This window comes from Vombatus ursinus, unplaced genomic scaffold (assembly GCF_900497805.2).
Source record: "Vombatus ursinus unplaced genomic scaffold, bare-nosed wombat genome assembly UNPS02010219.1, whole genome shotgun sequence".
Classification (NCBI taxonomy): Eukaryota; Metazoa; Chordata; class Mammalia; order Diprotodontia; family Vombatidae; genus Vombatus; species Vombatus ursinus.
This window is the reverse complement of record NW_020949997.1, coordinates 10,905,682-10,922,601: the sequence shown is the minus strand read 5'-3', so window position 1 is coordinate 10,922,601 and position 16,920 is coordinate 10,905,682. Positions and strand designations below refer to the sequence as shown.

General features: G+C 33.9%; 1 protein-coding gene and 1 pseudogene across 2 annotated transcripts in view; one reads left to right on the top strand and one right to left on the bottom strand.

Moving 5' to 3' along the window:
• The window catches only part of SYNDIG1 (synapse differentiation inducing 1), a 287,258-nt gene that overhangs the window by 96,910 nt on the left and 173,428 nt on the right, over positions 1–16,920 (top strand). For both annotated transcript variants that reach the window (XM_027853942.1, XM_027853943.1), the window contains exon 3: positions 9,450–9,458. In XM_027853942.1, the coding sequence (XP_027709743.1) occupies positions 9,450–9,458 (9 nt within the window). The remainder of the gene's footprint in view (positions 1–9,449; positions 9,459–16,920) is intronic.
• Positions 3,863–5,064, bottom strand: LOC114037117 (annotated as a pseudogene).

Below are 16,920 nucleotides of genomic sequence, written 5' to 3'. Positions count from 1 at the left end.
ATAGAAGTCTATCTTACCCAACAGGGAATTAAGAGGGGAGAGGATTAATAAAGTAGGCAGGGAAAGACTGACAGAAGGGAGGGCAGATCAGGAGAGGTGGTAGATAGAAGCAAAGCATTGGTGTGGAGGGAAAGGGTGAAAAGAGAGAGTGGACAAACAAAAGGAAAAATAGTATGGAGGGAAATATACATTCAGTAATCATAACTGAATATGAATGAGATGAACTCTCCTATAAAATGGAAACAGACAGCAGAGTGGATAAAAAACTAGAATCCCACATTATGTTATTTACAAGAAACACACTTTAAGCAGAGAGACACACACAGAGTAAAGGTAAGGGGCTGAAGCGGAATCTATTTTTATCTGAAGTAAAAAAAAAAGTGGTAGCAACCTGATCTCAGAAAAAGCAAAAGCAAAAATAGATCCAATTAAAAGAAATAAGGAAAGAAACTACATCTTGTTAAGAGGTACTGTAGACAGTGAAATGATATCAATACTAAACATATATGCACCAAGTGGTATAGCATCCAAATTCCTAAAGGAGAAGTTGTGAGTTATTGGAAGAAATAGAGAGCAAAACTATACTTATGGGGGACCTCAACTGTCCCCTCTCAGAATTCAGAAAATCCAGCTGAAAAATAAGTAAACTAAGGAGGTAAATAGAATATTAGAAAAGTTAGATATGAGAGAACTTTGAAGAAAACTGAATGGGAACAGAAAGGAATGTACCTTTTTTTCAGCAGCACATGGCACCTACACAAAAATTGACCATGTATTAGGGCATAAAAACTTCGAGATCAAATCTGAAAGACAGAATAATAAATGTATTCTTTTCAGATTATAATGCGATACAAATTTCATTCAACAAAGGACAGTGGAAAATAGATTAAAATTAATTGGAAACTAAATAATCTAATCATAAATAATAAGTGAGTCAAAGAACAAATCATAGAAACAATCAATAATTTCATTAAGAAGAATGACAACAATGAGACAACATCCCATAATTTATGTGATGCAGCCAAAGCAATACAACTCTGAGGTACAACCTCACAACTATCAGATTGGCTAATATGACAAAAAAGGAAAATGATAAATGTTGGAGAGGATGTGGGAAAATTGGGACAGTAATGTAGTGTTGGATGGAGTTGTGAACTGATCCAACCACTCTGGAGAGCAATTTGGAACTATGCCCAAAGGCCAATGAAATGGTACATATCCTTTGATCCAGCAATGCCAATACTAGGTCTATATCCCAAAGAGATCATAGAAAGGGGGAAGGACCTACATGTGCAAAAATATTTATAATAGCCCTTTTGTGATGGCAAAATATTGGAAATTGAAGGAATGTCCATCAATTAGGGAATGGCTAAATAGCTGTGGTATATGAATGTAATGGAATACTATTGTGCAATAAAAAATAATGAACGGGAAGATTTCAGAAAAATCTGGAAAGCCTTGTATGAACTGATACAAAGTGAAATGAACAGAACCAGAAAAACATTGTATACAGTATCAGCATCATTGCATGATGACCAACTATGAATGACTCAGCTCTTCTCAGCAATGCAATGATCCAAGATACTTACAAAGGACTCACTAAGAAAAATGCTATCCACAACCAGATTAAAAAAAAAAAACTGTTGGACTCTGAATACAAATCAAAGCATATTTTTTCACTTACTTCATCCTTTTTCATGTTTTTTTCTTTTAATCTGTTTCTTTTTTCACAAATGTGAATAAAATGGAAATATTACACTATAGAACTTGTATGACATATCAAATTGCTCACCATTTTAGGAACAGGGGAGAGGAGGGGAAGGAGGAAGGGAGAAAAATTTGGAACTCAAAATCTTGTAAAACGAATACTAAAACTTTTATTGACATGTAATTGGGAAAAAATAAAATACTATTAAAATATATTACTTCATTTCATAAATGATTACAATGATATCATAAGTGACTTGTCCAAAGTTAAACAGGTATTAAATAGCAAAACTGAAAATCAAACCCAGAGAGAAGCAGAAGACAGAATATGGGGCTTAGTTTCTTCATCTACATATAACCAGGAATTTGCAATATATGATCTTTATTATCTTTCAGCTCTAAAATTCCTGAAAAGGTATATATACATGGTATTTAAAAAAAGGAATCCAATGGTAATTTTTGAGCAAAGATTTGAACATAGAAACAGACATGATATTTTCACTATACAAGGACAATTATTGTAAGTTTAAAAGTGGAAGAAAATATATGAGGCCTCACAAACCAATGTATTTGCTGAAATATCAGCTAATGCTTGGTGAAAAAAAAACATTGCAAATTAGTTGTTGTGAGTGGGAGATTTCAGTTGAATCATTATTTTTTTTAAATCTCTTGCAGTTTCCAATTTGGATTACTGTCAAGGGGAAGGAGAGATTCTGAACTCTGTAAATTAGGCACTGTTTGGAGGCCAATTATTGGTTATTGTGACATTTCTTCCCCATTTAAAATAAACTGTTAGGAAGGAAACATTAATTTTATTTTGCTTTTTAAAAAATAATTTGCAACTTTCATGACAGATGTTATAAAAGGTAATGGAGCTTGTAGACTAGATCAGTGGTGCATGAAATTAATACAAGATTCATGTATTTTCCAACATACTTTAATAATAATAGCTGACATTTACATAGCACTTCAAAGTATGCCAACCACATTAAACATATCTTCTCTGAGGCTTACAACAACCTTGTGAGGGAGGTACTAGAGGTATCATTGTTTGCATTTTGACAAAGAAGAAAACAGAATAAAAGAGGTGCTTAGCACAATGTGTGGCAGACAGTAGGTGCTTAAGAAACATTTATTAATGATAAGAGGAGTTAAGAGATTTGCTCATGGCTACATTGCTAGGTTCACTCAGAGATGACATTTGAAGTCTGGTCTTCTTGGCTCCAAATTCAACACTCTGATACACTCTGTTATGCTGTTTTAAATACTCATTATAATTGATTGTCATTCTGGGTCTGCGACAAGCACCTTTCTATATCTTATAGAATCAGGCTTCATTCTATCAATAAACTGCATACTAATGCAGGGTGAGAATCTACTCAATACTATTTTTTAAAAATTCTAAATGTCAGCAATTATGAAAAAAAAAAAAAGCTATGTCCCTCTCCCTTTCCCTCCAACCATCTTGTAGGATTTACAGGAATTAACTTCAAAGGATTATGTAACATTTTGTTCTTCTGGGCTGCTAGGACCTGAAGAACATGGTTATCATGAAAACCATTTATACATATTGCCTTGATAGTTTGCCTGCCTCCTGAAAATTCAGCTGGAGATGTCCAGACTGTTCACAGGTTGTTGATATTTGATCAAGGAACTCATAAGCTTCAGCAATTTCTGACGAAGATGGTAAAATTCAGACATTGTGATCTAATAAACTTTATCTCTTAAAAATGAAAAAGAATGTATAATATGCTTCTTAACAAATCAATTATTAAAATAATAGTGCACCAATTTTGAAATGACCTATTATTTTTAATAGTCAATATTTATATGACAAAATGGAAAAGTACACTTTAAATAATATTGATTCAAAATAGCTAGAAAACTGAAATTAATTTTTATTAACTCAAGAGTTGATTATCCAAGCATTCTGCTTCTCCCTCCTTGTTTTTTTTTTTTTTTTGGCTTATCACTCCTACCAACACATGACTTGTCAATCCTTGACAAAGCAAAAAAAAAAAGTGACATTTTGCCATTTTTGGTATCACTGGTAAAAAGGTTGAGCTTTTGTTTATCATATTGTCCCTACTCCCCACTTCACATGGCTAATCAAGAATTGGCTAGAGAGAGGTAAATATAATTAAGATTTGAATTCTCAGAAACAATAAGAAATGGCATCCCATATTAATCCCTTCAGCATGTTATATGTGTGGCACACTGTTTCCTTAAATGTATATATGTTGCTAGACAGAATATGATACAGAGATCAAGAAAATTCTGAGAAATATACTAAACTCATGTCATTTAGAAGTAGTAGCATATGTTTGTTAAACAAAAATGTTAACATCAACATCCCTGAAATAACTGTCAAAATAAAAATTCTCAAAATTTTAAAAAACTCTATTTTCCTCTCCTCTTCCTCATTGACTAGGGCACATTGTGTCCTTTGGGAGGAAAGCTTTAGTTTTGAAACTATAAGTTATTTTTATTTGATCAGTTTCACTTTTTGACATTCTTCCTTCAATGCCTGGACAATTCATAGATAAATTTCAAGAATCTTAATTTTAAGGAGTTTTCTTTGTTTCCAGGCCTGTACCCACTGATGAACAATTATGGACCTTTTCAAGAAACGTACATGGCTATTCCTCCTCTTCCAAAGATGTACTCAATGACATCAATTCAAGCTGCTGTTCTCCTTTTTCTTTCATTCTTATAATCTGTGGAGTGGATTCTTCATCAACTGTGGTCCCAACATCATTCAAGGCAGATAGAAAAGCAAATTTTTTAAGTCCAATATATTATTAAGCCTCTTAAAATAAGAGGACAATTTCTTTATAACTTTGGACAATTTCCTCAACATGAGATTTCTATTCCTCTAACTTTTCAATAAGAAGATAAACAGATGTCTACTGATTATCAGTTAATTGTTCAAGAAGCTTTGGAGGAGTGTCTTATTTTTCACATAGACACTCAGAGTGTCATCTATGGGATGGCCATGATGCTTGCCTATTATAAGGTAGTGGCCACACACCAGCTGATAGTCTAACAAGCAGTAAACTTGAGTAGCTGGCTCAAGCGTTCAGGGCAAGTGATGATATCTGGGTGTTATTCTTGCTCATAGTTTTCAATAATAGCTCTCAGGACAAAATTGATAGGTAAAGATTCGATATCACAGGGAGGGACTTCAACCATACTTCTGCAATTAGGATACTTTGGTGGAATTCTTATAGGTCTCCGCATGGAAAAATTACATTTTCTAGACAAATTCTATAAAACATGTAGGAGCATTGTAATTCTTGAAGATCTTCAAATACACAATAAAATGGATCATGTTAGTTCTTCCTCAAAATTATGCATTTCTTCCATTGTATAATTCCAATATAGAAAGCTCTTTTTCACCCAGGCTTGAGCCTTCATATGCTCATGTGTCCTTTCCCCTTTCAGCACTTCATATTGGCAACTGGCCGCTGAATCTTTTGATGTACTTTGGCAGCTTACTCAAAAGTCACAGTAGTTTAAAAGTTAAAAATCAGAAATATTTTTCCCCTTCTTGCATCTAATAAAAATATCTTTATACAAAGATTAATATAATAATAACAATGTTATAACTTTATATCAAGAAAACTGAAATTGCTTAGCCATGTAGCTGAGACTACTGCAGCTACTGAGGCAGAGCTATTAGGCTGTAACCCCATTGGTCATAGCAATGGCAGATGAACTCAAACATACTAACTAGATTTAAAAAAAAAAGGAACTGAAACATAAATCCTTCCCAAAAGCAGAGATAAAACTTATGCTTTCTTTTTCAAAATTTATATATTTTATTCTAAACTTAAGAAATAAAACAAGTATTTCCATAACATAGTAGAATACAAAAAAAGCTGGTTTTATATGAAACTGCAAATCTATTATGTATAACTTGCTATTCCTTTTAAATACATAACAAAGTTATCAAGTAAGGATAATGATGATTACAATTAAGGCACAAATTTGTGTGTATGTGTATTGTGTGCATATGTGTATATATACACACATACATGCATGTACATATATAAACACATATATATTCATATACATATATATGTAAAGTAAATTCTATACATACTTTATCAATTCTTTCTCTGAATGCAGATAGCATCTTCCTTCATATGTCCTTTGTAGTTAATTTGGGTATTTATAATAATTAAAAGGATTTAGTTGCTCAAAGTTGTTCTTAAAAAAATGTTACTGTTACTGTATACCATGTTCTCTTGGTTCTGCTCATTTCACTCTTCATTATTTTGTGCAAGTCTATCCATGTTTTTCTAAAATCAACAAGTTCATCATTTCTTATGACACAGTAGTATTCCATCACAATCATATACCACAATTTATTCAGCCATTCCCCACTTGATGGGCATCGCTGCAATTTCTTGTTGTTTGCCATAACAAAGAGAGCCTCTATAAATATCTTAGAACATATAATTCTTTTCCTTTTTATCTAATCATCTTTGGAAACAGACCTAGTAGTTAGTGGTATTGATGAGTAAAACGGCAAAGGCAGCTTAATAACTCTTTGAGCATAATTCTAGATTACTCTCCAAATAGTTAGATTGGTTTATAGTTCCTCCAACAGTTAATTAGTGTCCCTTTTTCACATCCCCTTCAACATTTGTATCTTTCCCTTTCAATCATTTTAGCCAATCTGATATTATCTTTCTGATATTGTACATTCTTTATAATCCTTCTTCTGTGTAATACATGCAAACCTTATCACATCCAAGTTTCATTAAGCAGTGAATAAAGCAATAGACCTGGAGTCAGGAAGATTTGATTTCAAATCCTGTCTCACACACTAGCTTTGTGACCCTGGCAAATCACTTGAACTCTACTTTCCTCTGTTTCTCTATCTGTAAAATGAGGATAATAATAGCACCCACCTCTAGGTTTGTTGTGAGGATAAAATGAGATAATATCAGTCAAGAGTTTTGTAAGCCCTTAAAAAGTTTTATAATTCCTAAATATTAATTTTCCTAATTCCTTTCCATATAGTTCCAAAAGGCCTTCTCTTATAGAATACTCCTTACCACCATGATACAGGAATAATCTCCCTTACTAATCAATCCCATCAAGACTCACATAAACTAATTCACACTAAGGCTTAAGGTTACTAAAATAATGTCTTAGGATCAGACCTCACACTTCCCTGGCCCAACGTTTCCTTCTTTCTTTCTTTTTTTTTAAATTTTGTTTATTCTGAAGTTAATAAACATCAAATAAAATTACTATTTTCATCTACAAAGTAAAAGAGAAAAAAAGAAGTATAGGTGAAATTATAAATTTTATTATATATAGCTTGTTTTTCTTTTTAAGCATACAATAAATTCAAATATAACTTTATTTTTCCTTCAATTAACAAATATTTCTGATCTCTCCCTCCCATCCACCCCCACTGAAAAAGAAAAAAAAACAAAACGTATATAACATATATGTATAGTCAAACAAAATAAACTTCCCCATAAGACCTGCCCTGAAATGTAATTTTTACTCGGATATATGTTAGTAATTATTTTTGTTAATTTTTATCTTATTTTCAGTGACAAATCCTCCCTATCCTCCACACACTGAGATGGTATGAAATATGACATCCATTATACATGTGAAATCATGCAAAACATATTTCCTCATTTGCCATGTTCTAAACAAACAAAAAAAAACAAGAAAAATAAAGAAAGGCAAAAATATGTTTCAATTTGCATTCTGATTCCATTAGTTCTGTAACTAGAGGATGATAGTATTTTTCAGTGAGTCCTTTGGCACTCTGATGGATCAGCACCCATTCCATTGTGCCACTCTATCTCTATTTAAGAGCAAGTTCAAAGAACTGGAGCTGTTTAATCTGGAAGAAGAGTATGTTGTTCATTTATCTAGAGGGATAGTACATTATAGTTGTCTTCAAGTATTCAAAGGGCTGTCATGTGGTAGAGTGATTACATGATTTCTGCTTGGCATTAGACAATAGGACTAGGAAGAATGGGTGGAATAAGATGAAAAGAGGAAAATTTAACTTTGATGTTAGGAAAACTTCTGCCCCAAGACACAGTTCATTCCCACTGATTAAAGGACAAGCAAAGACTGGATAGCCACTTTGGGAGTATGGGGTTTTTTATGCTTTAGAAGAAATTCTTATTCAACCATAGGTTGGACTAGATGACCAACTCTAGTTGGTCTCTTCCAAATCTGAACTTCTGGGATCATGTAATTTCAAATCAATCTTCAATGCAATACTACTAGTATTAAGACAGAATACAAATCTATGCATGACACTCAATTTGATATCATCTGAAATGAACTCTGCCTATGTCCTTTGGCCAAACATTAAAATTATAGAGGGATGAGAAAGTCTATTTTACAAGCTCCATCGATTAGTTATAGAAAAGATTTATGTTTTTTATGTCAGTGGTGCTAATTATTTGGAAAATCAAGGCAAAAATGAAACTATCCCTGTCCCCAAGGAGCTTACATTCTATTAGAGGAGACAAAATGTGAATATATAAGTGAATTCAAAATATATACAATTTGGGAAATGGTATTGGGTGGGGAGGGAGCCACATAGGAATGATTATTGCAGAATAGAGTTGGTCGACATATTAATCATTACTGGGAAAGCTTGTAGCTGATAACATATGTAACATCTGCAGTTGGTTAGCAAAAAAATAAATAAATAAATGAAAATTTTAAAAAAATTAAAAAAAACCCAAGCCAAAAAAAAAAAAAACAGAAAACAAACAAATTAAAAAAAAAAAACAGTCATTGGTCTTCCAAGTAAACCTTTACAAGATCATTGTTAGTTCTTTTCATATCCAAAATTAGTTCCTTCCATATATCACTAGAAAAATTGAGCCTTTCCTTCATAGTTTAAAATGAAAAAGGCATTTTTAATATTCTGAAGTATGCAGATTATAGACTACTACAAAGATTTCAAGTGATTGCCCTGAGTAATTCATCCAGTGCCTCAAAGACTTTGTAGAAACAATGACCTTTTGTCTAATTTCTGCCATTCAGGGTAACTTATTAGTTGGTTTATTCTCTTCTCTCATAAATACAGAAAAAAGGGATTGATGGTTTGTAACATATTACATGTATTAAAGGTATAGGGCCTGACCTGCAATTTCACTGATGTAGCGAACTGCCAGAAAAAGGAATTCCTTTTACCCATGCAGGTTGGCATCTTCTCTGAAATTTATAGTCTTAGCTGCCTAGAGAATGGAAGGAATTAAGGGACTTGTCCAGAGTAACACATTGATTGTGTGTCATAAGGCAGCTCTTCCTTGTCTCAGGGTTAGCTTTCAATTAACCATGGACATGACTGTCTACTGATTATAAGGGACTACTATGAAAAAGAATTAATGGCTTAAGATTCAATATTTTTTTTCCTTGAAATAATGAGAGAGCAAAAGGAGTTGGAATACCTACTCTCATACTTTTCAATGTTATCTGATTCAATATGGTGGACAACCATGACCTGAAAGTTGTGATTGAAATAGACGAATACACTAGTAAATAAACTTAAATTTGAAAGTTTGGAGTTTATTTAAGAGTGCTAACAGTTCTTTTTCTGTGCCTTTTTCATACTACCTTTTATTATGTTCTTTCATTATTAATATACAATGAATATATTAATTAATAATGTTAATAACATAATAAACAACAACAATAACTAATCCTTAATAATTATATTCTTATATTATTTTCTTTTCTAGGTCCTTGAGGTGAGGCACTATCTTATTTCAACTCTGTATCCCTGGTGCCTTGTAAATAGTAGGTGCTTGATTCTTTCTTTTATTTGGATGGATGGAGTCAATGTAGGTGCTACTGTAAGAAAATAATAATAATAATGCTCAATGTTTTTACTGTTCTTTACATTTATCAAAGAACAAAAATATATAATCATATATCACTTACAGCAATGCTGTGAGGTAGGTAATATTACTATGTCCATTTCACAGATAAGGAAACTGAGGATGAGAGAGCATAAGTGATTCATTCAATGTCACATACTAAATAGCAGAACCAGTGTCATAATCCAAGTCTTCTGAGTTTTAGATGTTTTTTTCTTTCAATTGCAACACATTGCATTCTTTTTAGTATTCATATAGCATTTCTCACTATCACTCATCAAGGATTTGTTAAGTACTTATTATGTACCAGACAGTGCTGTGTGCCTATGATATAAGACAAAAATGAAGCATTCCCTGCCTCAATAAACTTATATTTTATTGAGAGACAACACATGTGTGTATAAACATATGCAATATATAAAAATATTAAAATATAAATATAAAATTGTTGGACAGGATGGGTACACTAGTAGCTAGAGGAATCAGGAGATGCCTCATGTAGGAAGTGGTATTTGAGTTGAGATATGAAGGAAACAAGGAATTCCAAGAGGCTGTTGTCCAAAATACACAACAGAAATTCCTCACCTGCATAGCACTGCCCTTCATAATAACTGATATGTAGTTAGTGCTTTAAATGTTGCAAATTTACTGACGTTATCTTGTCTTATTTGAACCACACAACCACCCAATAAAATAGGTGCAACTCAAATCATACCCCTATTTTGCAGAGGAGAAAAATTAAGTGATTTGCCACTGGTCACACCACACACTCTAATCTGGCCACTGTCTTCCATTTTGTTCCTCACACACAGTCTTCTGACTCCTTGCCATTGCACTGGCTGAAATGTACTTCCTCTTCCCCTTTGACTCAGAACATCTACCAGTTTTCTCAAGATGCATTCTTTTCACAGAATTTTTCTTGATCTCACCAACTGCTATCACCCTTCTTCCCTTACTTGTTTAACTACTATTTATTCCAAATATCCTTTTATCTGTATGTATTATCAGCCCTAGTAGGATGCAAGCTCCCTGTGACTAGAGGCTGTTGTTTGTTTGTTTGTTTGTTTGTTTTTTACTTTTTTTTCTTTGTATTTTCAGCAACTAATAAAGTATCTGGCATACAGTAAGATAAAAGATTTTTATTAAATGCTTCCTTTGCACTAGGAACAGTGCTAAATACAGGGAATACAAATACAAGCAAAAGAAAGACAATCCTTACCTTCAAGGTGCTTACATTCTAATGGGGAAATGGAGAGACAAAACATAAATGGGAGATGAAAAGCAAGGCAAGGGGGAAGCTCCCTGAGTTGAGAATTTTTCCAGGGAGCCATGGGATTCGCTAATTTATAATGGGATAGATGCTATGGGTATTTCATCAAATGGAGATTCCACAGACAAATGGTGATCAGAGGAAGGGATTCTAGAGGCAGAGGTGTTGCTATCCTGAAAATGATGCAGGCTTGGTGGTCAAGAAGTAATCTAGGGAGAGATGGGCTGAGCTTTCTTAATGGTTGATTGATAGTAAGTATCCAAGCTAGGAATTGAATCTATTTTCCTGGTTACATCCACTACACTGTTGCATCTTCATCAGTATCAAAAGGCATTTTTCTTTATTTTCTTATAATTTAACCTTTATCTTGAGTTTCCAACCAAGCAGGATTTCATATCGATGTTTTACCTAGAAATGGCAATTGAGCAGTAGTCACATGAGAATAGAACAGCATACCAATGTTATATGGCAGCACATAGTTTCATGTCAAGTTTCATGTTCACATAAGTTTCATCATGAACAATCTGAGTATATTAAAGTAGCACAAAATTCTACCTAGACTGAAAAAAAAATCTTTACACTTTCATATATTAGCCAATATGTGTTGAATTAGTTTTTGAGACACCATAAGCAAAAATTAATTATCCAGCCTTCAGTGTCTTGTCAGACTTCTGTAGTAAAAGGTAGGGAAGATATTTTAATGCTGTTTTGGAAAGGGTCTAGTCTATAAAATAATAAGTGCTGGCATTTTCATAAGACTTGCTTAAATGATCACATTTTATCCTTATGACAAACTCTGTTTTACATTTTATAGATGAAGAAATTAAATTTCCTAAATAGGAAACGTGATGGACAATGGGAAATAGTGCTGGATTTGGTTCAAGTCAGTGGTCTTCTATCTACCATCACTGTGACTTTAGGCAAGTCAATTAATCTTTCTGGGCTTTAGTTTCCCTTTTTTTAAAAAAAAAAAACAACAACAATGTGTTAGACTAAATGTCCTTTAAAGTCCAATCCAGCTCTAAAGTCAAACAGCTAGAAAGTAGAAGAGTAAAGACTCAAATCTAACTCTAACACTAGTACTCCCCCCCATATCATGTTATTTTCTTGGTATTCAATTTATGTGACTCCAGAGGAATATTTGGCTTACTCATATTGACACACTGTCATTGAGTCTATGCTTGGCAGAGAATCACCATGACATAGTAAAAGATACCAGTTTTGACCTCATAATGTCTGCATTCAAGTCATGGAACTGGCATTTAATAACCATGGGACCTTGAGTACAAATCACTTAACCACTACAGACATCAGTTTCTTCATTTATAGATTAAGAATATTTTCTTTATCTACTTCATGTTGTCTCATGAATATGTACACATTTCTACATAAAGTGTGCTAAATGTTTGTGTATGCCTGTGTTTATATTAATGTAGGGAACTCTCAGTGCTGAAATTCTATTTACCAATGCAATCACATCAACAGGCATTAATTGAGCTCTTACTACTATGTACCGGGGACTGCACTAAATGCAGGAAGGGGGTAAAAACCCACAGTCCTAGACATCAATGAGCTTACATTCTATTGAGGAAGACCATTTAAAAATAACTATGTAGATATAAGATATAATCAGAGTAACTAGAAGGCACTCTGAGAGGGGAAGGCATTAGCATCTGAGACAGGGACAGCAACCAGGAAAGGCCTCCTGGAGTAGGCAAGATTTGAACTGAATCTTGAAGGAAGCCAGGCAAATACGTAAACTAAAGAGAAGGGGAAGAGTATTCCAGGCGTTCCAAGCAGCCAATGTAAAAGCACCATGACAGAAGGTGGAGGGTTGTATTCAAGGAATAACAGGTAGGGCAGTTTAGCTGTGTCATAGAGTCTGTGGAGAGAAGTATAAGGAGATTAGAAAGGTCCAAAGGGAATAGATTGTGAAGAGCTTTAAGTTCCAGAGAGAGGACTTTATATTGATTCTAGAAGAGAATAGGGAGTCAGTGGAGTTTATTTAATAGAGTCAAGATTTGGGCAGACAAATGAACTTGGAAGCTGAGAGGAGGTCGGACTGAAAAAGGCAAAGATTTGAAGTAGACTGATCCATCAGGAAATTATTGCAGTAGATTAGAGGAGAGATGATAAGGATGTGAATTAGGGTATAGACTGCAGGAGTAGAGACAAGTACACAAATAGGAGAAACATGGTAAAGGCAGAAACAATAAAAGTTGCTGATTAGATATAGGTGGTTAGTTCAAACAAGGAGTGTAGGATTACACAAATGTTGAAAGACTGGATAACTAGAAGGATAGTGGTACCCTTAACAGTTTTTATCAAAGAAAAGTTTGGAAAAGGGGACGGTTTGGAGGAAAATATGAGGAGAGAAACTCAGGTTGGATGTATGGATCTGGGAATCACTCTTTATTGTGTCAGGACATCTGCTAAGAGGGAGTGGTTCTGATGAATAGCATCTATATGTGAAGCAAGTTAAATTATTTAGGTGAAGAGAATTACTAAATGGGGAGATAACAAGAAATACCAAATGTTATTCCTATAATTATTGGAGTAAATTATGTTTTTCCTTCTCAAAGACATCTTTTGTACAAAATGGTGGAACCAAAGCTAATGAATTTCTATTAAACAAAAAGCCCCCCTTTTTTATTCTTAAATTTAGAATCCCTTGGATTCATTAGTTGGCATGTAACTACCAACTCTTTAATATATCTCTTAATAAATCTCTTTATTGTAAACTCCTGAGAATACTTAGTCATTCATTGAAGTGAAGTGCATTAAATATTGCTTAACATAAATAGGACATAGGTTGAAATTTGGAAGTTTTTTGCTAACACAGATTTGTTGTAACCAAACTGACTTTTATGGATTCACATCACAACTATGAGCCATGTGTGTTTGCACTAGTCTGTGAGTATGTGAGAGAGAGAGAGAGAGAGAGAGAGAGAGAGAGAGAGAGAGATGCTAATCTGAAATAATAAATGGAAAGGACTCATGAATGGAGCATTCTAATGTAAGCACTACACTTCAAAATCTGTGCTGTATATAAATATTAGTTAAAATACCTTTTCAACAAAAATTACAATATTACATAGATTTTACAACTTGTTTATTTAAATACAATTCTAATACAATAGAAGGGATTTAGACAGGAAATAATGAGAATATAGGAATGGGAATAAGATGATTTTGCTTTTGATATTTATACATTCTTGTGTTTGCTAAAAAAAATATGAATTCTAGAGCCAGTTTTGCCAAGGGAAGTAAGACTGTAAAAAAAGTCATGTAGCTTTTCTGCCTCAGTTTCTTCAACTGTCCAGTAAGGCTGATATTATCTCCCTAACCACCTACTTAATTTGCAATAATTTGAATGTAAATGTCAGTCAACAAACATTTTAAAAGTACTTACTATATGCCAGACACTATACTAAATATTTAGGATACAAAAATGCAAAAGACAGTCCTTATTCTTAAGGATCTCACAGTCTAAATGGGATGCAATTAAATAACTAAGTCCAATTAGATATATACAGGATAAATTAGAGATAATCAACAGAGGGAAGGCCTGAGCAGCATAATGAAGCACACTGAGTTCCTTAAGAGAAGAATATTCTACAAATTCAAGATATGACTCTTTTAAGTAGTCATTTTTTCTTTTATTCAGACAATATCAATCAGGTTTATTTATACAAACACTTAGCTCACTCAGTTATTTATTATCTTTGTTATTAAGCAGGCAGCTAGATGACACAGTGTGTAGAGCACTGGGCCTGGAGTCAGGAAGACTCATTTTCCTGAGTTCAAATCCATTCTCAGATGCTTACTAGCTGTGTGACCCTAGGCAAATCACTTAACCCTGTTTACCTCAGTTTCTTCATCTGTAAAATGATCTGGAGAAGGATGTGGTAAACCAGTCTAGTATCTTCACCAAGAAAATGCCAAATGGGGTTATGAAGAGTTAAACACAACTGAAAAATGACTGAATAACAAAAATGTTATTGAGAAACAAAGATCACATGGTCAATTGAAGCAGAACCCTTACCTCTAAAGTTCACTTTAGGCAGTACTTTCCATTTGCTCCTCTATTGAGCAATTGAATAGCCTAATATCAACCTAATCTTGATGGACCCATGTCATATAATTGCTATTGCTATTACCACTATTAGATTATCTCTCTTTAACCTGGTGAAAGTGATCAAGTCTCTGCACTCTCCAGCATCCAAATCCCACTCAAGGAGTCTCCATCTCTCTTCACTCTTCTGAAACTCCATAACCTGAGCCACTTTTCACCCTTTGAATAGCAGGTAAAGATGTGCTTGGAGGACATATTAGGGGGCTCCCATTGCTTATTTGGAAAGTTGGGGAGATAAGTTCCTTGAATCTTGAAATGAGATATTTTCCTATAGAAGCAATGTTATGAAAAGTGTCTAGATCTGGGGTGGGGAACCTGTAGCTTAGAGGACACATCTGGCCCCATAGGTCCTTAAGTGCAGCCCTTTGACTGAATCCAAACTTCACAGAACAAATACCCTTAACAAAAGTATTTGTTCTGTAAACTTGGACTCAGTCAAAAGTCTGCACCCATAGACCTAGAAGGCCACGTGTGGCCTCAAGGCCACAGTTCCCCACCCCTGCTCTAGATCCTATAGGATTACTGTTGTTTAGCGATGTTGCAACTTAAGTAGAATTCTTGGGCTGACCTGAGAACCTAAAGTCCCTTATAACATTATTTAGAAGGGCAAATATTCTATATTTAAAAAAAAACTATTATACAATAAGCTCTTGAATTGAAAAGAAAATATGATTCAAGAAAAAACAAACTCCTAAATTTGAAAAAAAGTTAATGGGATCTTAGGTATAATGTCCAGGCAAAAAATATATGATATTCTGGAGCTGTATTGTTTCATGATAAGAACAACAATAACTAAGATTTATATAGTACTTATTATGTGCCAGGCACTGTGATAAGCACTTTATAATTATTGCCTCATTTGAGCCTCACAATAACCCTGAGAGGTAGTTGCTATTATTATCCTTCATTTTATAGTTGAGGAAACTGAGGCAAAGAGAGGTTATGATCACACAGCTAGTAGGTGTCTGAGGCCAGATTTGAACTCAGGTTTTCCTGACTCCAGGCCAGCACTCTATCCTCTGAACCACCTAGATGCCTCACAGGTCTAGGCTCTCCATTTTAGGAAAGACCTTGAAACAATCTGTAGAGCATCTTGAGGAAGGGAGCTAGAATAATGTAGGACTTTTTGTTTATGCCACATGAAGGGTTGAAGGAACTGGCTATGTTAATCCTGAAGAAGAATAGATTTGGGGTTGTGGGGAGAGCATGATACATGTCTTCAGCTATTTTAAAGGCTGTCTTATGGAATAAGTATTTGATTTTTTTTCTATTTTCTCTCAAAGTATCAAACTAGGAACAATGGGTACAAGTTGCAAGGAAGCAAATTTGGGCTATAACTAAGGAAAGAATCCTGAAAATGAGAGCTCTTCAAAAGTGGAATTGGATGGTTAGGCAGTAGGGAATTCTTTCTCCTTGAAGTCTTCAATCAAAAGCTAGGATGTATTTGTCATGTATATTGTAGAGTGGTATTTTTTAGGTTTAGGTTAAATTAGATGACGTCAGCCTCTGAGATTCCTTAAAACTCTGAGATTCTGTGGTTCAATAAGTAACCTATTAGAAAGTAAAGGATTGCTGTATTTTCAAAAGGATTACTATCCTCCATCCTCACCCTCACTTTATGGCATGTTTCACATATATAGAAAATTGATTTTAAAAATTGAGATTTCCCAATAAAATGCATTTTGATCACCTGAAAACTGTTGCCTTAAATTAAAAAAAACTTATAAAAAGCTATATAGTATTCTTCTATAGGTGAATAGGAAGGAAGGAAGGAAAGAAGGAAGGAAGGAAGGAAGGAAGGAAGGAAGGAAGGAAGGAAGGAAGGAAGGAAGGAAGGAAGGAAGGAAAATATTGTGTATTATGTAACCATTTTCTTTTCAATCATTTTAGAATGAGAGATCATTACAAGTTCTTCTTCAAGCTGTGTC